Source organism: Saccoglossus kowalevskii, chromosome 18 (assembly GCF_978046115.1).
Source record: "Saccoglossus kowalevskii chromosome 18, keSacKowa6.1, whole genome shotgun sequence".
Lineage (NCBI taxonomy): Eukaryota > Metazoa > Hemichordata > Enteropneusta > Harrimaniidae > Saccoglossus > Saccoglossus kowalevskii.
Window position 1 is genome coordinate 25,585,682 of NC_140658.1, and position 22,962 is coordinate 25,608,643.

General features: G+C 35.4%; 1 protein-coding gene and 1 long non-coding RNA gene across 2 annotated transcripts in view; one reads left to right on the forward strand and one right to left on the reverse strand.

Moving 5' to 3' along the window:
- Positions 1 to 22,962, forward strand: part of LOC146731978 (uncharacterized) — a 107,143-nt gene that overhangs the window by 22,664 nt on the left and 61,517 nt on the right. The window lies entirely within an intron of this gene.
- LOC100378128 (uncharacterized) overlaps positions 1 to 22,962 on the reverse strand; it is a 118,985-nt gene that overhangs the window by 10,265 nt on the left and 85,758 nt on the right. Inside the window, exons 86-108 of the mRNA XM_085492741.1 lie at positions 22,646 to 22,817; positions 22,424 to 22,552; positions 21,379 to 21,459; positions 20,852 to 21,048; positions 19,315 to 19,602; positions 17,035 to 17,249; positions 16,153 to 16,345; positions 15,077 to 15,341; positions 14,157 to 14,255; positions 13,173 to 13,506; positions 12,301 to 12,412; positions 11,495 to 11,555; positions 10,559 to 10,736; positions 10,249 to 10,364; positions 9,524 to 9,659; positions 8,312 to 8,568; positions 7,873 to 7,993; positions 7,077 to 7,145; positions 6,735 to 6,841; positions 5,438 to 5,681; positions 4,659 to 4,762; positions 603 to 801; positions 126 to 263 (exon numbers count right to left, since the gene is read on the reverse strand). Coding sequence (XP_085348867.1) covers positions 126 to 263; positions 603 to 801; positions 4,659 to 4,762; positions 5,438 to 5,681; positions 6,735 to 6,841; positions 7,077 to 7,145; positions 7,873 to 7,993; positions 8,312 to 8,568; positions 9,524 to 9,659; positions 10,249 to 10,364; positions 10,559 to 10,736; positions 11,495 to 11,555; positions 12,301 to 12,412; positions 13,173 to 13,506; positions 14,157 to 14,255; positions 15,077 to 15,341; positions 16,153 to 16,345; positions 17,035 to 17,249; positions 19,315 to 19,602; positions 20,852 to 21,048; positions 21,379 to 21,459; positions 22,424 to 22,552; positions 22,646 to 22,817 — 3,815 coding nt within the window. The remainder of the gene's footprint in view (positions 1 to 125; positions 264 to 602; positions 802 to 4,658; positions 4,763 to 5,437; positions 5,682 to 6,734; positions 6,842 to 7,076; positions 7,146 to 7,872; positions 7,994 to 8,311; positions 8,569 to 9,523; positions 9,660 to 10,248; positions 10,365 to 10,558; positions 10,737 to 11,494; positions 11,556 to 12,300; positions 12,413 to 13,172; positions 13,507 to 14,156; positions 14,256 to 15,076; positions 15,342 to 16,152; positions 16,346 to 17,034; positions 17,250 to 19,314; positions 19,603 to 20,851; positions 21,049 to 21,378; positions 21,460 to 22,423; positions 22,553 to 22,645; positions 22,818 to 22,962) is intronic.

Genomic DNA, 22,962 nt, shown 5'->3' on the forward strand with positions numbered 1-22,962 from the left:
TTTCAGACAAATGTACTCCCAAGTTAAATTTATTTACCGGAACTATTTTTTGCGGGTAACGAAAACCAGAAGTTTATTACTGGCTTCATTCCTGCAGAGATTCACGGTAATCAAATAATACTAACCTGATCGAGGGTTGTTTGTGTAAGGGAATAATCTTCTATATCATAACGACTCTTCTCTGTTTCAAGAACTCCAAACACTCTTGATAATGTCCCGATTTTATTCGGTACTTGATACTGGAGAACATTGTGATGACTCTCCTGAGAACAATATGTAAAAAAATAGTTAAATATGATATTGTGGAAACTTCATTTGAAAGTCTGTATGCATTTATACATGCCTTCACTTTTTGAACATTGATAACCCACTCTTAAGATGAGTGAAGTGTCTTCTAAGTGCGTATAGACTTGATAACTTGTGGATTAATTGGTTGTCTTCTGATCTCGTGATGGTCTCCTAACCGACAAGACTACGATCTGGTGAATTCTCTCAATTTGAAGATAGTCTCCATTTTGGGAAAACCGCTTTGTTGATGATATGTGCGCACTATTCTGGTAATATTATCTAGATTTCTAGAAATTTGACATTTTGTATCTTACCTTCAAAACAGCGCCAGGGATGGAAGTAGACAGGAAATTCCTTGCAGGTATGAGGTCGGGGCTCTCACCGCCAACTTTTACTGTAAGCATGTAACCTTGTCCGTATTTATTCTTGACATGTTGGGGACTTCCCAGACATTTGAACCTTCCGTTTACCATGATGGCTAGTCTTGTACAAAGTGCTTCACATTCCTCCATGCTGTAGGACAAACAATCATTGATATTATCAGTAATAATGTAAAATTATTTTCGCTTGAAATTAATTTTCGCAAAAGGAATGATTCAGTGAAAATAGAATTCAGTGAATATACTTTTTTTCCTATATTTTACATTCAACTCGTCAGAAATCAGTGAAAATAAAGTATTTTACAGTAATCCAATGTTGTATAGAATGGATAATGATATCATACAGAATATGTTATATCCCTTCTTTTAAGTTAATGTAGTAGAAATAACATCATACACAAAAAAATCAACAAGTTGCAGGAAAATCTTTGATCTAATAACACAAAACAACAGATAAAACACGCATACACACACAATAGAATAAAACATAGTTATATCAGTGAGACAGAGCTATATCGACCTTGTGGCACACACAAGATGCAAGGTCAGGTATTCCACACAAAGTAAAACACATCTTTTAATATAGTTTATAGAAAAAACCTTAAGGTAGCAGGATAGTTTTTTTGCATGAAAAATGTAAACACCTATAATCCGAATAAATTTTACAAGAAACCATACAATCTATATATGTTTGGAAAGCTCTTGACTTGTATTTTCCTATTATTAATATTTTGTGAACATTGTGTTTGTTTTAGCGTCACGTGATTCTGAAAATCAGCGGGGCTGATAATTTAACTAACGTGAATTAAATTTTAATTGTCATCTCTACAGTCATTCATGCGATCAAAAACTTTACACTGTTTTGAAGCAAAGGTCATGAAGTTTAAATCCGTATTTCTATTTTTTGCATTAAGTTTTTTTTTTCTTTCCGAAAATCACAAATTTCAAGCACGTTTTTTGGTGTTAAAGTTAGAGTATACCGGTGGTTTGCGCGAGGTTTGTGAAAAAACGCAATAGAATTTTGCAAATATGTAAATACGGATATGAAGCCAACATATCCAAGAGTAAGAAAAGCTAAACGGGGACATCGTCGCGCTATTCACTGAAACGCCATTTAAAATTAGGTCAACGGTAATTGGCAAAAACCGAACACCGAGAAATCGGCACTTTTATGATTTCAAACTTCAATCAACGTTAACTCCCGTTTTAGCAGCAAAATTTACATGGGCTAATTGTAAATGAAATGCTTTGAAAGTTGTTTTCGAGAAAAATCATGAACCGACATTTATATCTGTGAAAAACTTTGTTTTTTGGCCGTTTTCTTTCACGCTATGGAGTTTTGTGACGGTCTGTGCTGATAACGAACGGTGACGTCATTCATTAAAGCTTGGATTATGCAAAGTGGGCGGTTCTGTTTGCGAGTAACAAACAATACAGACACTACACTTGGCAGTTGAAGTGTTTGCAAATACAGTGTATTTATTTTTGGGTCGTTGTGTTTGTAAACTTATTAGTTCAAGCATGCCACGAGTTTCGGAGTCTCCTGGAGGCAGCTCGTACATACTGGCGATAGGGTGGACCCGTTACTGGTTGAGGTAACCCCCGAGGTAACCCCTAATAGCTTGACAGTTTCACCAGAGCGCGCCGTTCCTTTCCAATCGCTCGCATTCCAATGGCAGCTTTTCTATTTATTTCGAAAACTGTTCCCTTTTTTCGGGATGACGGGAAGCTAGGCTGGCTCAGTTTTGATCGAATACAATCAATCTCCTTGCGTGCAAAGAAATTCAAACTGACTGCCTAGACCGTGACGCCTGCGCTCCACTATTGAGATATTGCCTACTTTGCAAAATTGACAAATCTCTTTTTCTAGGGCGCCATTCAACAGTGACATGTCAACGAGTCGAATCTCGCCGTTTTCAAACGATCGGCCGTGACATTCACTCTCACTTTCTTCTTCTACGTCGGAAGGTAACAATATTTTCCTGCGAGATACAGACATCTCTCGAACGTTTTGAACAGGAGTATCACCCACTATATCGAAGTCTGATTCATCGGACTCTCAGTGTCACGGTAACAATTTCTTCGCCCACTTCATGGCTGACACTGGTTTCGACGGGGAAATCCGTTCTGTACGAACCCAGCATCGTCTCTTTCAACATCTTTTTTGACAAGAGTGATCATTCTTTTGACGTTTTTCTTCTTTCTTCCTCGCTTTCTTTTTCTTGAAAATTTTCGCGTGCTTACTATCTCGTCCATAATTAGTGAATGACAACTAAACTAAAGAATTACTGATAACCCTCTCCTTCTTTGCATATTTTGCACATTAATGAAGGAAGCTGCCCTGTTTTTTGATTGGTGTGAATAGAATAGTTGTAAAATGTGACCCAGTGATGTATGCCGGCATGTAGCATTTCCTGTGCTTTAAAATCAAATCCCGCAAAACAGAGTTTTACCGTCACTTGACAGTAACCTCGGGTCTTATACTTGTAGATGAATCTCTTCAACATTTAATTGTAACCGGACTCATTGTTATCATCTATAAAAACTACCTAGATTTTAGATGATCCTTTATTTTTTACCGAAGTCGTACGAAAAAGTCAACCCTTGCCTTGCGTGAAACACTGGCCCACTATCCGATGTCAAGACGTCGGCCCGGGGGGGGGGGGAGGCGCTACTATTTCGTTGCCGTGCGTTTTGTTCGCATGAGCACATTAGATAAAACAACCAAGTATTTATCAGACAGATTTATTACATGTAACATAATTTACGAATTTAGAAAAACCTAAGCATGCAAGTATGCCTACTTGGTGAAAACTCCTCTGAAAAATGGATTATATAAACCAGGTCCAAGCATATTATTATCATTGATCAACCTTTACATGTAGTTTGTGGCCTGAATTTACATGCAATGCATAGCCACCACAGATGGCCGTATTTTATTGTTTGCAACCATATTTTGTAAAAGGGAGCCCCCTTCCAATGTAACTGCATTACTTCTGGACTAAGAAACTAACCCTATGGTCAGACACCTTTCAATGACTAAGCCAAGAAAAAATATTACAGAAATTTATTGTTAGTTTTTATTCTGTTAACATATAATTACATTGAAGTGGTACATTCATGTACTTTTTTGTTTATTCAAAATTTGTTGTTTCAAAAGCGATTGTTTTGTCTTTGCTGTACTTCCTGTCTAGAAAGGCAGCTGTGTGTAAACTACAAACAGATATCTTATCAGTTGTTTGTAAATAGCAAATAAAGAAAGTGGCCCAACTTAAAACTATTTACCCTCAGTTCAGTTATGTTTGTAAACCATGCATATTAATGAGATGCACTAGTTGGGTGTACACTGGATAAACAAAAACTTGGCCATTTGTTTGCACACAAGAAAAAAATCAGTTTACTTGTACAAGATATTTTTTTTTCAATAAAATAAAAACACTAATGTATGTAGCATGCCTTAGGGAGCTATTCGTGTGATTTTCAAAAAAAAATGTGAAAAGTGCCCAAAAAACTATTCTGCTACCTTAATACTAACTCCTATTTACAGTATCAAATTCTAACATTTAATTTTGACACATTTTTGTTGTAAAAAATATAAACAACATTGAAATTAATGCAATGATAAGCAGTGTTTTATAAAAGGCTCAATTTTATCAGGTACGTATTTCCAGGGTTTTTCTAGAAAAAATCTGCAAGAGGGAGCACTGCAATTCAGCGGCGCCACCAAGTGAGGGAGATAGGGTTCTCCCTACCAGGGTGTGGAGTTTTTGATAATTCAAAGTTAGATGGCGCATTCCATGGCTTCCTTGGGGCCAAAATTACTATCAGACAGGTCACAGTTGAAGACTGTGGCACCTGTGATCCCTGGTCAATCAGAATTTTATGGTTGCCAGAGGATCTGCTCCCCATGGTAAGGGGGCGCATGACCATGGCATGCGCCCCTGTTCCCTTGTTTAAAAAAATCTCTGTATTTAAAAGTGTTCTATTTACCTGTGAGAAGTGTAGACAACTGATCTGCCATCTCTGATCACACTTAGGACATTGGCCCAGACAGTTCGTCTCGATTTTGGATCCATGCCAGTGGTGGGCTCATCCTATTTAATGCAATTGATATATACATGATTAATACAGATATTCTACTGTGTTCATTCAGTAGTTCTAGTTATGTTGATGATACATGTACTGTAAGTACCAGATGTTAACCACTTGATGCTGATCATACACTTCAGTTACAAGGTACAACATTGGTGCCATGGGCCTCTATTGTTGAGCATTGTTGTAGTAGGAGGGGTTTGCGTAAGTCTAAAATCAACAAACATGTTAACATCATTCATTTGGGAGATTATAGACCATTTTACCATTCAATGCAAGATTTCACATTATGCACAAAATCAAACGCTAAATCAGGACAAACAAAGGTCATAGTATCATAGTGACGTCAAACACTGTGGGATTTAATAAATGCGAAAGTATTTTTGGGGTATTTCCATGCTTAATAATGTTCTATACACATTTGATGCCAATCAATTTTGTCTCAATGCAATATTTTTGCTATTTTAGCTAAAAGGATGAACCTGTGAAATTATCTATTTTCCTATATTATATATTCAACTCATAAAATTCATACAAAACAGCCAATATGTCTTTACTGCAAACATTAATTTCAGCTAAAATAAAGTAATTCACAATATATAATCATTTATGTTTTAGTGTTCACATGTGATCTAGCGCTACGCTGTGTCGTTATGTAAATTATGTATGTTCATTACCATTAGAATAACGTCAGGTTTCCCAATAAGAGAAATGGCAGTTGATAGTTTTCGTTTCATTCCTCCACTGTAGTTCTTAACCAGCTTGTTGCCAGCGTCAGAGAGTCGCATCTTCCCCAGTGCCCACTTTGCAACCTGTTTAACTTGTGATTCCTGGATCCCTCTGATTCTTGCATAGCAATAAATGTGTTCCACACCGGTCATCAGACCGTCAAGAGCATCTTCTTGCGGACAATATCCGGTACTAAATGCATATGGATACAAATGAGATGAGGTTAATTTCATGTCACTAAAAATACAAGATTTTAAAAAATTCACTGTTGTCTTGCTCAACATTTTTTTTGCACAAATTACAATTTTGATGGAGAAACCATTTCCCATGCATGTGAAAAGGCAGTAAGACCATTTTGGTAATTCAAAATTCAATTTTCTGTAACATACAACACCTAGAAAAGCTGCAATTGTTCTGAATTGTTTTTAGAATTAATTAATTATAGTACTGATTCTGAAGTAAATTTGTAATTGGCATGGTACTTAAATTAACATGCTCTTGTTATGAGTGGTTGTATGCTGAGGCGGTTAGGGGTAACAGGTAGCCTAAATTTGGATATGCATTATTTCCCAATCGGGCATGAGTAAAGATTTGATATTAAACTTAGGGGGACCAGCAGGTTATGTGCCTTATGAGCAACTAAAGGATATAGAGAATGTCATGTTTTTCTTGGAGTCAAGGAACTGAATTAACACAATTTTCCTATAGTCTAATGATTTACTATAGAACATATGTGATTTTTGGTGTTTATGTTCTTGCATCTAGAAGAGAGTATATGGTAACGTAACCAATAAAACATGCCATATCAATTTAAACAATGCTTGTTGATATTTGATTTACATGACCATAGATTTCTGTCCACATGTGTGCAATGCTTGGATTTAAGCTACGTTCTCACACGTCTAAAAAATGCCGGTGTTGACACTGTTTTTTTTGTTGTGCAAATATTAGCTGATCTGCTGAATTGTCTGCTCGCGTTCTCACTTAGTAAAAACACCGGTGTTTTGCACGCACAACGAATCATATCACGGAAGGTCAATAAACAAATGGAAAGATCAATCGACAACATGGCGTCCCCTCTGGTAAATGCATTTGCTTTGTTTCTGTTTCTCCATGTGTTTTTACGCTAGAGAAGACAACGACGTTTAACAAGGTTCTCAAATAAAAGGCGTTGTGACAACTGCTTATTTCGTCTAGTGAGAACATCACTATAGTGTATATCTCATCTTACACACTTTAACTCACCTATCACAGTTGACAATAGCTTTGCCTCCCGTTGGACTCAACTCCCCAGTCAACATCTTGAATGTTGTGGTTTTTCCCGCTCCATTCACACCGAGTAAACCAAAACACTGCAACAAAAACAATTCTTCTGTCATATATAGAAATAAAAGTACAGATAGTATTGCGTGCATGCAGTCTCAGTTGATCCTTGATATTGAAAAGCGATGATTGTTCAGTTGTGTTGTGTTGAGTTTGAAGTGGATCCCAGCACATTCAAAGTTCACTGTTTATTCATAATCACCTTCTAACTGCTTTGAAATTAGAAAAAAAACATGAATCTTGTTTCCATTGATTAATACTTACCTCTCCACCAGGAACACCCAGGGCTAGATGGTCAACTGCAATATTTCTCTTGGCACTTGTGCGGTAAACCTGAAAGATAGATTTTGAATAATTTGCATATTTCATAAATGCACTTGGATTTATAAATATTAAATTAAAATGATAACACACAAATTAAAGTGATCAGATAATAAATCTTCCCAATGAGTTGTGACAAATCACTTCTGTGACGTCAAAATTAAAATGAGTGTAAGCAACTTTGGCCAAAAGCAACAACTCTGTGAGATCGTTTTGACATTCATAATCTAGCAATCCTTTTACAGGGTTTTTTCTAGAAAAAATGAACAGCAGGGAGCACACATAGGCGAAAGAGAGGAGCGAGAGTAGCTAGCACAGAAACAACATGGCGGATCAACCTGGAAACGCCACATCGGAGGTTTCTGCGCCATTTTATCTATGGCCACTGAAATATTTTTGGAGTAATTTTAGTGTATTTGGTGTCCAGACATATTGTCAGCTGCTGTTGCTGGGAAGTTTTCACAGAGAAAAATATCTTTGAGAAAGATTTCATGTTGTACGGCATATGAAATATATTTATGACTTGAAAGTTCAATCGGCAATTTCGGTAAGAGGGGGCCAGCCGAGAATATCAGGGCGCTGCGTCCCTGTTCCCCGGTTTAGAAAAACCCTGCTTTTATTTTATAGATGAACAGATTGAAGCAATAACTACGCAAGAAAGACACACTAATTTGATGCACTTCATTACCAGCACAACTGATATGAACGGTTTATTTAATTTGAATAATATTGATGATACCTTTGTAAGGTTCTTCAGCTGAACAAGATCTCTGCCCGCTAGTCCACGTGATACACGCTCTCTCTCTGCATTTACGTCACTGTCCGTGCTTTTGTCAGTCACATAGCTTCCTGGTTTATGTCTGAAATGAAGAAACACCATATTGACTCAATGCTAGATACAAGATCACTTTTAGGCAATCAACATTATAATGGGTTCCAGCTTTTGTTAATGGGTTCTGTGAAAAGTGATTACCAGTCAAAATCATGAAAACGACCAATAATAGAAATGGGGAAAAATTGGGGGCACCGATCAAATACCTCATTCTTAATCAAGATGCCAAGTTTGATTATTATCTGCAGAAAAACATCTAAAGAAATAATGTAAACACACACAAAGACTGACGGATAGTGCCCAAGTTAGAAGTTCCCTTTCTTGGATGCACTTAGTTACCACTTACCCATCCGAACCTTTCCTGCCTGCATACTCAACAATTAAGACAATAATGAAAAAGAAGGCTCCCTCTACGGCCATTGCTACCATGTGCCAACCACACATTTCGTAACTGAATGGATCTTGGTATTTATACACGTCAAACCTGGCGTAGATATCAGCAACCATCTGATTATCTGACAATAGGATCAGGCTGTTAGCAAAACAAAACTGGGGAAAGATCTTGAAGATGGTCTCGCATAAAGCTTGCGTTTCGTTCATTTTCTGTAACATCAAAGAAAAATGTTAGTTAGTATTTATTACCCAGTAAAATTTAAAGACACAATCGATGACAGAGAGAATCTAGAATCACATGCACACATACAGTATATACAACAAAGCACTGAATTTACAACTCTCTCAACATAGTGAGTGTGAACGAATGAAGCCTGGGACCTAATCCCTCCGATCCTAACATAAAAGTAAGATCACTTTGAAATGAATACAAATGTTATGGATTATAGAGTGTAGATGTATGTTTTACATTACATTAAAGGCAGTGCTTCTCATGAAAAATCCTGTTTAATAAAGTTCCCATATCGATGTACATGTATACAACACATGTAATCTACTAGTACAGTATTTATATGAAATTTGAGCATGAACTGTGAAACTGCCATTGCATATTGATGTCTTATAAATTGAATTGGGCAGAAATATGAAATTTATCATAAAGAAAATGACCTATTTGTAATAATCAAAACATTAAAGACCAACTCTTTCGAATGCAATCTTTACAAGCATGAAAGAAAACTTTTCATAAACAAGCTTAAAACAAAACAGATGAAGAAAAACTACCGGTAATATTCATTCTGGAAAATTAATACGACAAAATACTAATTGAGTTAACATTAATTCATTTACAATATATTTGTTTCATTCTTTTTTTTTTTCCTTTATTCCTAGTTTGTTGTTCCTTTACAGGAATATCCCAAAGTGGATTTAAATGCAAAAAAATACTGTAGAATACTTTATTTTCGCTGGAATTAATTTTCGCTGAAAAGGCTTTTTGGGCGTTTTGTATTGAATTTATTTTCACTGATTTTTGATGAGTTTAATGTGAAATATAGGAAAAAAAGTATATTCGCTGGATTTTATTTTCACGGAATTATCCCTCCAGCGAAAATAGCGAAAATAAATTCCAAGCGAAAATAAAGTATTCTACAGTATTTATACTTACATCTGAGGTTGGGATCAGCTTAAATATATTCGTCAGTGTTGCTATGAGTGAGTTTGCACAGAATAATACAATGAACGCGGTTGCCGCATCATTGAATATACGGGAACACAAATACATGAGTGGAATAATCGCCCATCTGTGAAAAGATAAAACAATTTAAGATTACTGCTGTCACATTTGAACACTTTTGTTGATTTGATTGTTATACTGCCTTCATGCAAACTTGCAAATCTTTTGTGTAAAAAACTGAAAATTGACTCAGATATTGTCAGTTGGCTCCAAAATTAGGGTTCATTTCCAGAAATATTTAAGAATATAAGAAAAAAGTGCAGAAATATTTGAGCGAGAAAGTCTGGTGGTGAAAATCACATCCTTCCCTTCAAAAGATTTAAAAAAAAAAAAAAAAAATTTTTTTACAATGAATGTTGTTTGATTGACATAATAAAAATAATAATAAGAATAAATTTGTTGAGTCAGTAAAAATAGTTTCCATTAGTTGACAGCAAAACATTAATATACAATATATGTAATGAGCCAAATTTATAATACTGTACATCCATTAACATGGTTGAAACAACTGTGTTAAATTAGTGGCCAGCCCACTGTTCGTGCAATTTTTTCAGTTGTCGCAGTCATCAGGCTAGCATATTTTCTGGCCCTGATGTCTATATACAGATACACTCTAATTGTTTGTTCAAACAATGACTGAACTCCTGCTTACTTACCCGAATAACAGTATAATGGTGACAAACGCAGGTAGGTTATCTTCAGAACAGTACGACTTAACATCGAAGGCTAACACAAGTATAATGCATAATATAGTAGGCAGCAAATAGTTGATCTAAAGAATTGACAATTAAACAATTTTAAATTTTCAAAAACTGTACAGAAATCCAACATGAAATGAAATGAACATGAAAATACATAACGCAGAGTAATTTTCCCTGCTACAAAAATTTTATGATTTTCACTTAGTCACAAAACTCATGACAAATTTGCCTAGTGCAAAGTTAAAAAATATTTTACAGTACTCACCAGATCCCAGATGTAGCTAGCAAACCAGTACATTCCCGGCGACATTCCACTGACCAGGTGCAGCCGTTTAATACCACGCATGTTCTCCATCACCAGGTACATAACAAAACTTGACGGCACAAGACAGAATGCACAGACAATGACAATCATCACACCGTATTCCCGGGCTAATTCAAGTCTGTGTAAGTACAAAAACAGATCAATTATTCCTAGTACTTTGTCATTGATGGTCAGAATTATCACTGAAAATATTATATAATTGGACCTGAAATCAATTAAGCCAAATGAAATAGTATGTTTCCGATAACACCGAAAAATAGGGTTGGTAGGTCACAAGGTATAACTTTCATTTTTTCATATTTTTATTTTAATTAATCTTGCAATTGAGACTCTTGGACATATTGGACCATACTGATATACAGGAGCACTGTTATATTGAATTTTTTATAAAAGATGATAATGATACACATTTGACTCAACATTTACGTGTGAAAAGTTTGTCTAGCATGCAGATAAAAACAGGAAGTGATCTGCTTCTTCTAATGGCCATGAAAAGATACAGGGTCAGCATGAAAAATCTAGGTATACCAACAAAAATGCTAATATTGGCCTTAGAACTAATGGTCACTACTTAATAAAACACGAGATTCACTCATTTTTGTGATGAGTTTTGAGTTTTCGGACTGCTACGTTTCTAAGAATATGCAGTGTAGATTCCAGGATAGAAAGAGTGGATTATTTAATAATTAAATTCTTGTTCTTTATTAATTCCAACAAATACAACAAATACAAAATCTGCGTGACACCCCCTCCTTTTCACTGGCTTGGGTACTTAGTAGCACAGTTACTAGGGTACCCAGAATTGTATTTAATCACGAGAATATTCAAGAAAGAAAAGTACAACACTAAAATGTATGTAAATGTAACTAAACTTACATATCGTCGTCACTGAGTTGCTCTTTAGTCATCCTGAGAGGATGGTTGTACGTGGTAATACCTATTACAAACAAAACAACCATTAGTATTCAATATACTCAATTTGCTATATAACCAAAGACATTAGAAAGAGATTGTCTTTGATATAACGCACTTTGAGATTATGCTTTACATTTATATATTTATCACTGTTACTTTAAAAACCTGCTATTAAAATTAATTTTTTAAAATATGGATAAAGGCTCATATTTATACCAAAACATAGCAATTCATTAACATACCATATTTGCCTTTAATAGAATCGCATGTAAATGAACAATAAATTCATACTGGATCATTGAAATATGATTTATTTTGACTACAGACACACCTCTGTCATTTAGGTAAGTGCATGCGCAACTAATAGAGCAAATATGGTATAAGGTTTACACATTTTTCATCTTTGGTGTGTATTTGTAATTTTTTGAAGGATATCTACACATCATCTTTTACTGATTAAACCTGAACTAATTTGATCAATAATTTTAAAATAATGGAAAATGTTTATTTCGTCTAAAATTAACAAAGATATTGTAGAAAATACAGAGAAATGTACAAAAGAAATGTACACCAGCATTTCAGCGGGAACATTTATGGTGTTAAATGGATAATTCCCACAATGCATTACTGGTGTCACACTGTGAAATGCAGGATCCTATGCACGGTTGACATAGTTACAGTCCCATGAATTATGTCTTATCTCATCATTTTTGTCCTTCATATCCCATAATTTTATGACCGAATTTATAAGTTTCATTTCTACTCACCATATATGGTCGGATCGCCACCGTTGTCTTTTACTTTAGAGCGAAGTACGACGTTGTTCATCACGTTCAGGAACGTGGGCAACGAGTGAAAACCTTTGTTATCGTACCAAACCTGTAAATAGTCACATGACACATAAAGTAATAATTAACAGTGTAGTTATTAATGGCTTCAAGTTTTGTCAAGATTAAAAGGTGAAAATGAATTATACAATATTTGCCTTGAAGAGTAAATAAACTATTGGACCCGACAGTTACCGACTTGTGTGTGACAGAGCCATAGCTATCAAAGTTAATTCAAATACACGTTAGTCTTTCAGATGAAGAACAAGTCATTTAGGGATGACATAGTCCCTGTCAATAACTTAACATTTGGAAATCATATGACGTCACTGATATTAAGTTTGAAAGTTAAAAAAAAAAAAATGTGATAAAATTAAAAAAAACGGTCATTCATGCAAGCAGCAAGTGTTAACATACTTAATCTGAAACTGCACTAATTATAAGAATTTTGATAATAATCCAATTAAATGCTATAATTATTAGGGTTCATACACCTGAATTGAAATAAAATTCCCAGAAGTTTTTTATCAGTTTTGAGGAGTGTTTTTTAGAACTGTTATATATTCACAACAATTCAAGGTTATAGTGACCCATAAGGAAATAGCTGGCTTTTTTTACAATGATTGTCCCAAACGATCTATTTCTTTGAATAGTGATTTCAATAGACCACGTTGCAACATGGCTGTTCATGTTGATTATTCACTTTCCAGGACTTACCAGGATGAAAGATTCCAGTTTCAGGTCATTGCACAAGATAGATAATAATATTTTATGTGTCTAGCTAGCTAGGTAGCTCAGTAATCCATACTAACCTTTTCAATATTTAGAGGTTCAGTACTGTCTTCTTGTGTGTTACCAAAGGTTAGACCGCCGTATCTTGCATCGATGTAATCGCCGCTTGTGCGCAATAAATAATCGTTGATATCTTTCTTAAAGGTCAGATCCTGCAGTACTGACGACGTGTTTGTGATCCACTCGGGGACAGCAGCGCCTTCCGAACCTTCTGGGCATGTCTGCTTTCCACCTTCACATGTGCAGTTTGGAGCGTTGAGGTCTTTCAGCTGCATAGCCTGGATTTGTGTTGGTGTAAGGCTTGCCACGTTTATGTCAAATCCACGTTCCGTAAAAACACATGGGTACTTGTCTCTGTAACATAACAATAATAAATACAACTGAGAAATGATGAAGCATTTAACAGGGAACTCAAACTAATGTACAACACGACACATTGTCTTTTGTAGGTGGATACATTCTCCATTAAAACGCAAAAATTGTTTGACCTAGTTCAACGTTTGGAATGCCAAAGTCCACTTTTGTCAAGTTTCACAAGTAACCTTGCATAATTAATTTTCATTATTCTCTAAAAAAAAATTTAACCTGTAGTGAAAAATTACTATTGAGTTAAAGAAGATATGCCAATAGACCCATTTCATTTTAAAGTCTGGAGCCCCCACAGTTCCCTGTGAAAAGGCCTTTCAGGTGAACTCAGAAAGAAGCTATGTTTTTGCTGCACTCACATGCATAAGAAATTACTCTTCCAAAAATAAAAAATACTTTAATTTTCTTGTTTCATTTTAATTTGACCGATCAGTGTATTAAATTATAATGCCATCAGTTAAAAGTAGTTTTCAAGGGTAAATTAATGTTTAAACTAATATTTAAAAAAGTATTATTAATAATAACAGTTTTCATAAGTTTTCACATGTACTGTGGTATCGTATTCGCCTACATGTTGTGCATGTTGTCACTTCCGCATTGATTCAACATTGCGTCAAGCTTTATCAAAGCTAACTTACTTTTCATCAGCGTCTGCCATACACGTTGTGCCGATACCTGGTGGACTTAGGAATGAATTCACTAGAGTCTGTGTCACTGGATCGTTTGGTTTGTAATTACTGAAAGTGATTTGAATAATAATTTTGCATTAGTTTACAATGTTCATACATAAAACAAGACGATAGGAGTTAATATAATAGCTCTACTCTGAGTGAAACCATTGGTCCACAATCTAACAAGACTCTGCATCTCAATCACGCTGTGTTCACTTCAATTCTTGACGATTAGAAAAACTGGGATAAAAATAAAAAATAAATTTTCTCTCCATTTGAGCAAGATTTTTTTTTCTATTCAATGTGCATGTTTTTTTTGTATTCAATGTGCATTGTGTTTTGTTTCTCATTTTTCCAGCTGGATTTGATTTCTCAAAATTGTCTTCTCAAAACTGTCTTAGTGCTTTTTCGAAAATTGCTCTACCCCGATCTGTGCTCTCTAACAGGACTGATTTTGTGGGAATTGAGTCAAAATAGAAAACCCCAAAATCAAGTTAGTCAGCTTGTTGACTGTTGGGGAGGTCAGTCTTCAAGAAAAAAATACAAAATTGTATGTGACTGCACAGGTGAATTGAGGCACACAAAAAAATGTTGTGGCCCCTGACTTCCTTTGTTTTTACATTTATTCTGTTTATAAAAATTGAGTTTCATATTATCAAATTTCAAATTCCATAACTACAGAAGTTTTAGAAGTTCACTATACCAATGTACAATTTTCTGTTGTGTCAATGACGCGTCAGTGAATTAATTAGCACAGCAAATCTTTGTGTGTCAGTGGCATGACATATCGACTTAGAGGGCAACCCGTACCCGATAATTCTAATGGTTGCCTGCTAAATTGGATAGTTCGGTTGTAATGATTTGATTTATAACTCAACTACATGTACCTGTAGAAGACATGGTTAGGATCAAGGTACATTGCCGGTGTCAGCTGAAGTGCTGGGTAATCTACAGGTGGAGTCATCTTTGTGAAAATTAATGCAATGGCTATCAAGATGGCTGGCATGATGAGAGTCCAGAAGTATCCCTTAATATCGCGTTTGACATGGTGGAAACGTTTTGTAAGCATGGCGCGCATCTGTCTTAATCCCAGGGCTGGACCAATGTAGACACGTTTATTTGCGCCTTTCTTCTTCTTTCCCTCTTTCTCGCCTACAATAATTATATAACATAAAAGAATGAATGTTTTAAAAAAAAAATTTTAAAGACACAGACAATAAAAAGACATAAGATGTGAACATGTTTCATTTCAAGTACCAAGGCCATTCATTTGGAAACATACTAATATTTATACAGCAGGTGTCAATACAATCTGATTTGAAAAAGCTGCTATCTTCATTTTAGTTTCACTTGTAACTGCAATATTGCTAGAAAAACAGTCAGCATTGTTTGTTTTAACTATGATACTTTTAATCCCAACAAGTTGATGCTTCTGAACAAAACCATTTTCACAAAATTAGAAAATCACTAAGCACAGTGAGTAAATCAAAGCATTTTTAAATTAAAAAACAAAATCATATTTTGAGTGAAAAGCATGAAATATTTAAAATCGTGCAAGAACATTACAACGTGAATTATTATTATCACAAACATATCAAATGCCATTTCATAATTTGAACACTCCTGTCAACATATATCAAGATTTTCGATATGCAAATGAGTGCTATTATTTTTCAACAAGTGAAAGCAACGTCAAAACAAACATTGCTGGTAATATGTCCCCACGAATGTTGCAAGAGGCACACATTGCCTACTGACGCCATTATTTCATTCATTCATTCATTCATTCATTCATTCATTCATTCATTCATTCATTCATTCATTCATTCATTCATTCAGCTATCACTAGATGCTCTCAGCAAGTCATGTGTTAATAGGGAGACAGTTGTTTTCTTGGTCAGTTAATTTCACCACATGCTGTACAATACAATCATATATTTATTTAAACACTTTTATTTGTTACCTATTTCGTTGTTCTCTTTCTCACTTGCACTTGAATAAGATACATCACTGTTGTCTGTGTCCCAGCGTCTTAGTTTCCAATTTTCCTTTACCTTTTCCTCGTCCCCATTGGGTTTAGTACCGGCCGTATCAGGTTTAGACAAGTCATTGACATCGTCTCCATCACCTCGCACACCCGAAAGTTTCAGGAACACCTGCAGGAATAATAATATAATATATATGCATCTTTAAAAATACAAATTTTTATCAGTGGTGAATTGGCAAGTTAATAAATGTGAAAATATACTAAAAGATAAATAAATAATTTTTTATTAAATTTTTGAAATGCAGCAAGGGGCAACAATGTTTAAAGCGAGAGGGTCGTCACCTGCACACGCGCGGGAATTGAGTCCCAAGCGACGATAACAACACATGCTAAAAATACAAAAGATCATGGGTAGACACTTGTTAGTAAACAATGACAAGCTATGGCCATCTGACACATACGCAGGTGACGACCCCCCCCCCCCCACCCCGCTTTAATTATTAATATTTGGGTGTCATTTGCTTTAACCTTTTCACCACCAGACTTTCATGCCCAAATTTTCCGACACTTTTTTTCTTATATTCTTCAATATTTCTGGAAATAAACCCTAATTTTGGAGCCAACATACAACATTTGAGTCAATTTTCAGTTTTTACTCAAACAAATTGGCTATTTTTGTCTTAATCTTCTGAACGAAAGTGCAGACTATAAACGACTCTATTTTGTGAATTTGTGCTGAAAAGAGGGAACTGGTGATGAAAAGGTTAACATATCTTGTTGTAAGAATCACCATCCCATTAATGTAAGAATGAAATCTGAGCCTCCAAATAAACATTCTAAAAGGCATAGTTAACTTACCTCCTCTAGTGTTGTTTCAGAAACTCCATATCCGGACAGGTGTAATGAATCCAGACTTTCGTCCAAATCACAGAATAGTTTTTCGAATTTTGTTAACTGCCCTCCAGTGGTGGGCAATGAATATGTCAACTCAGAACCGACGTCTTCAGACAATTTAGCGGCTGGTATCCTTGTTTGAATGAAATCAGTAACAATATTTGTGTCACAGCTACCTTCTGCAAAAGAAACAAAGAAATAATTTATTTATAACTATATTTGCTTAAAATTTTGACATTTTTTTGGTATTTCTATGCCCTTGCAATGAAATACTTGTAAATCTATATAAACATCATGTATTCCCATTACGTCATAATACAGCTCGTACACAGAAACAAGATTGCAGATACATGCAGATAGATAGCAGATAGCTTTTATTCAACTATTTGGCTCAAATTTGAGGTTTTTACGGAAATATATCAGAAGTTTTCATACATCAAATTAATTATTAACTTATATTCAAAGTTTCATTTCAATCGAACATTTCATTTTTTTAACAAGTCATTGTCAATGACACGTCCCCGTTCCGTTCATATTTGAGTGACATATACATTCAAAGCAGATCATGACCGAAATGCACCTACATATGTACAACACATTGTGCTAAATCTGAACAAAATCCATCCATGCATGACTGAGATCCGGTTCTGGAATTGTGAAAATACGTGATTTTGATGCATTTTCGGCCTTAAAATGGCCATCATTCCGCTATTGTTAAGCAGATCATGAAACAAATGCACATATCTATTTGTGACATGATGTACCATGTGTGTGTGAAGTTTGAACTTGATCAATCCAGACATGTCTTGGATACGGATCCAGAACTGAATTCTTTAACAAAATGGCCGCCAGTCGGCCATTTCGAACTTGATCCGAAAAAAAAAGACGTGCATCAAGGTCCTATTATGTTTAATGTATGTACCAAATTTGAACAAAATCCATCCATGCATAACTGAGATACGGGTCCGGAATGGTGAAAATGTGCGATTTCAATGCATTTTCGGCCTTAAAGCGGCCCCCATTTGGCTATCGTTAATGAGATCATGAAACAAATGCACATACATATTTGTGACATGATGTACCTTGTGTGTGTGAAGTTTGAACTTGATCAATCCAGACATGTCTCGGATACGGATCCAGAACTGAATTCTTTAAAACAAAATGGCCGCCAGTCGGCTATTTCGAACTTGATCCGAAAAAAAAAATGACGTGCATCAAGGTCCTATTATGTTTAATGTATGTACCAAATTTGAATGAAATCCGTCCATGCATAACTGAGATCTGGGTCCGGAATGGTGAAAATGTGCGATTTCAATGCATTTTCGGCCTTAAAGCGGCCCCCATTTGGCTATCGTTAATGAGATCATGAAACAAATGCACATACATATTTGTGACATGATGTACCTTGTGTGTGTGAAGTTTGAACTCGATCAATCCAAGCATGTCTCAGATACGGATCCAGAACTGAATTCTTTAAAACAAAATGGCCACCAGTCGGCCATTTCGAACCCGATCCAAAAAAAAAAATGACGTGCATCAAGGTCCTATTATGTTTAATGTATGTACCAAATTTGAACAAAATCCGTCCATGCATAACTGAGATCCGGGTCCGGAATGGTGAAAATGTGCGATTTTGATGCATTTTCGGCCTTAAAATGGGCGCTATTCGGCTATCGTTAATCGGATCATGAAAAAAATGCATGTGCATATGTCCCATATAATGTGTGATGTATGAGTGAAGTTTGAACTTAATCGGTCCATGCATGTTCGAGATACAGGTGATCACGGACGCACGGACGGACGGACGGACGCACACAGGGCAAAACATAAGTCCCCGTTTTCGGACTGCGTCCGAACGGGGACTAATTAGGCTTTCTGCAAGTCAACAATGAGAGTTGATTCTGTCAGTGTCAGCTGATCGCTGATCGTGCATCTTAAAAGATTTTTATTTTCCAGTGATAAGATACTTCTGTAATAATGATGGAATCTGTTAACCAAATATCTACAGGTTTAGTTTGAATTTTCAAATTTTGATTCCCAACTATGGTATGCAACTCCCCGCGGATCATAGATAAATAAGCAAGGGGAATCCCGAAATGGATGCAGGTTCTAATTAGTTACAAATTATGTCACTATGTCAATTTGAGGTAAACAGAAAGCATTCTTAAATTAGGTAACTTTCTAGATTACACAGGCCAACAAAATAATGAACTCCAGACATAACTAATGTCTATTTCACCCTACCTGCAGTCGATACTCCACTTGTAGATCCAGTAGAGCTTGCTGCATCTTTCAGTGATTCATACTCATTCTCTTTTGCAAAGGTAAGAACTGTGTCCTTCCGTTTTTTCTCTGGCGTAGACTTGAGACTGTCACTCTTGGACAATGTGAGTCTGTAACCCTGACCGTATCTGCTCTTCAGGTACAGAGATGAACCGCAAGCACGGAGCTGACCGTGGTCAAGGATGGCTATTCTATCACCGAGGAAATCTGCTTCGTCCATATGATGAGTGCAGAGAATAATTGTCCGATCTGTTAATGTAAGAACGAACATAACGCTCTATTTAATGAAAGGACGCTTAAGTGAAGATATAGAATCAGGGTACCGTATTTGCATAATAGAAGTGCGCATCAAATATAATTTTATTTATACAGGATAATTAACACAGCATAACTATTACAACCTTGTCCAGTGTGAACCGAAATCAAATACTAGTAACATGAATGGATAACAAACTAATGATGTAATATCTTCTTTTTTTTTTAATACCAAAAGTGAGTATAAAAGTCCTGAAACAATGCAATAATATATTATCTAAGCATTTTGCAGGAAAAATACAAGCTAAAAAGTCAACATAATTCCATAAAAAAATTAATTAATATTCATTATACTACATGTACTGTATTAATCTCAATGTCTCTTATAGAATAATATAACTTGAATTGCACAAAAGTTCCTAAAAATAATAGTTCAGCAAGATAACCATGCAAAATTTGGTAAGCAAATTACATGTACATGCCAATGTATATGTCCTTCAATTAATATACTGTATTAATCTCAAAGTCCCTCATAGAATAATATAACTTGAATTGCACAAAAGTTCCTAAAAATAATAGTTCAGCAAGATAACCATGCAAAATTTGGTAAGCAAATTACATGTACATGCCAATGTATATGTCCTTCAATTAATAAACTGTATTAATCTCAAAGTCCCTCATAGAATAATATAACTTGAATTGCACAAAAGTTCCTAAAAATAATAGTTCAGCAAGATAACCATGTAAAATTTGGTAAGCAAATTACATGTACATGCCAATGTATATGTCCTTCAATTAATATACTGTATTAATCTCAAAGTCCCTCATAGAATAATATAACTTGAATTGCACAAAAGTTTCTAAAAATAATAGTTCAGCAAGATAACCATGCAAAATTTGGTAAGCAAATTACATGTACATGCCAATGTATATGTCCTTCACTTAATATACTGTATTAATCTCAAAGTCCCTCATAGAATAATATAACTTGAATTACCATGATGATGGTACAGACAAAGTAAAACTATGACTCACTTTGACAATTATAGACACAACTCGGTCATTTATGTAAATGCAAATATCCCACACTTGTTTGAATACATATTACATATACCGGTATTACAATTGTACTAAATTATTATTTCTTAGGGGGATGTATAATTAGATACTGTGTGTCAGTTGTAAACTCCCCCATGCCCCTCCCACTCGACAAAACCCACAGAAATAATGGTCCAACTCTTACCTTGGCGATATTTCAGAATCAAGTCCCAGATTCCACGTCTCGCCATTGGGTCCACCCCACTGGTAGGCTCATCAAGAATCACAGTGCGTGAACCGGCAAAGAATGCTATGGCCACCGACAACTTACGCTTCATGCCGCCAGAAAGGTGTCCTGCTTTTTTATTAATATGGGAGAGTAGACCAACAGATTCAAGAATCCTGGGATGAAATGAAAAAAGTTGACAGGGGATATGTCATCATATAATAAGCAAATGTATGAATAAATTAAGGTATGATCCAGTTTATTGACGTCATAATCAAAGACTTTCCTTTGTTAACATTGAACACAGAAGTGCTTTAACGTGTAATGAAAATAGAATCACAGAACGCAAATGTTCACCCAGTGCAAAACATTTTTGACTATTATCTCTTATCGAACTATTAAATCACGCAGTACAGGGATCACATTGACCTCCACTACGTGTCCTTCAATGTGACCGCCATACTGCATTCATACATACTTCTAATACATAATTTATTTAAACTTACTCCTCTGTATCTTCTTTGATCTTTAATTTACTGAATCCTTTTATTCTGCCATATAGCTTTAGATGCTCTGCCACGGTCAGGCTGAAATCAGACAAAACATTATAAAGAACATATTGTGATATACATTTTGCTGATATAAAACATAGTAGACCCAAATGACAACTTTAGAATAAAATCTGCGGCAGTCTCTCAATCAAAATGGCAGCTTAAATTTGCTATCCCAGTATCAACAAGGCCTTGTCGAACACACACACCAGTCGACTTGAGCAAGGTTTCGTCAAATTTCCATCATTAGTCGATGATTAGCCACCCAATTGAGTCTGGCACATTCAGCCAGGGTACAAGTGAATACAGTTTTTGGTGTTCAGCCACATGTAGGATTTGAAATTTTGACCCATCGATTATTGATTAAATTGTTTCTTGATCGCATGCATTTTACCCATGCTATTGCATTGGTTATATCATACTGTTTGTGAAAAAACGTCCAAATAAATTTACAAAAGACAAAATTGGTCTGTTTTGTCAAAAATTATTTCAACCATTTGCATGCCACAAAGTTTCCCAGCAAAATTTGTGTGGACCATTTTAAATTTTTCAAAAATTGGACTCAATTTTCTATTAAATGTCTACAGATCTTGATGAACATTTTTGAAAATAAATATGGAAAAGCATAAATAGATTTATTTTGTGAATGGTGACAAAAGTTGGCTTTGGTGCTCAAAGGGTTAATGATATGCAAATTACCTAATTAATATGCACAGATGGTACATAGAACTATTTTGTGAATGGTGTCAAAAGTTGACTTTGGTGCTCAAAGGGCTAATGATATGCAAATTACCTAATTAATATGCATAGACTGTATATAGAACTATTTTGTGAATGGTGACAAAAGTTGACTGGCGCTTAAAGGGTTAATGATATGCAAATTACCTAATTAATATGCACAGATGGTGTATAGAACTATTTTGTGAATAGTTACAAAAGTTGACTTTGACTACAAAGTATTAGAGTAAGCGAGGCATATATATCCAGTACGTATACTTACTCGTCGTAGAGGGCGTTGTGTTGAGGACACACTCCGAGATTCTTCCGCACCTTGTCAATATGTCTGACGTTAACACCGTAGTGGTAAACAGTGCCAGATGATGGTGGAATAATTCCGGTCATGATTGATCTATAGTACAAATAAACAGTGAGTTATGTGAGAAAAGACAATCCACCACGGAATCATGTTAACAGTGTTTCTTTAAGTAAAATATAGACTTACATTGTGGTCGTCTTGCCAGCTCCGTTATGTCCAAGGAATGACGTAATCTGTCCTTCATAAAAGTCTATGCTCAAGTCATTGAGACTTTTGGTCTTGGAATATTTCTTGGTTAACCCATCCACCGATATTCCGACATTTAACCCAACAGGTGGTTGTTCAATTCCTTCACCATCTGAATGAGGTAATAAAGTGTTAATTAGTAAATATGGGGCGACATGTACGTGTGGTTAACTAATATAAATATCTGATGTATGGTGATTAGATCAGTAAGTCTTGAAACAGTTTGAGACAAATTAAAATTTTGTACTACTGAGTAT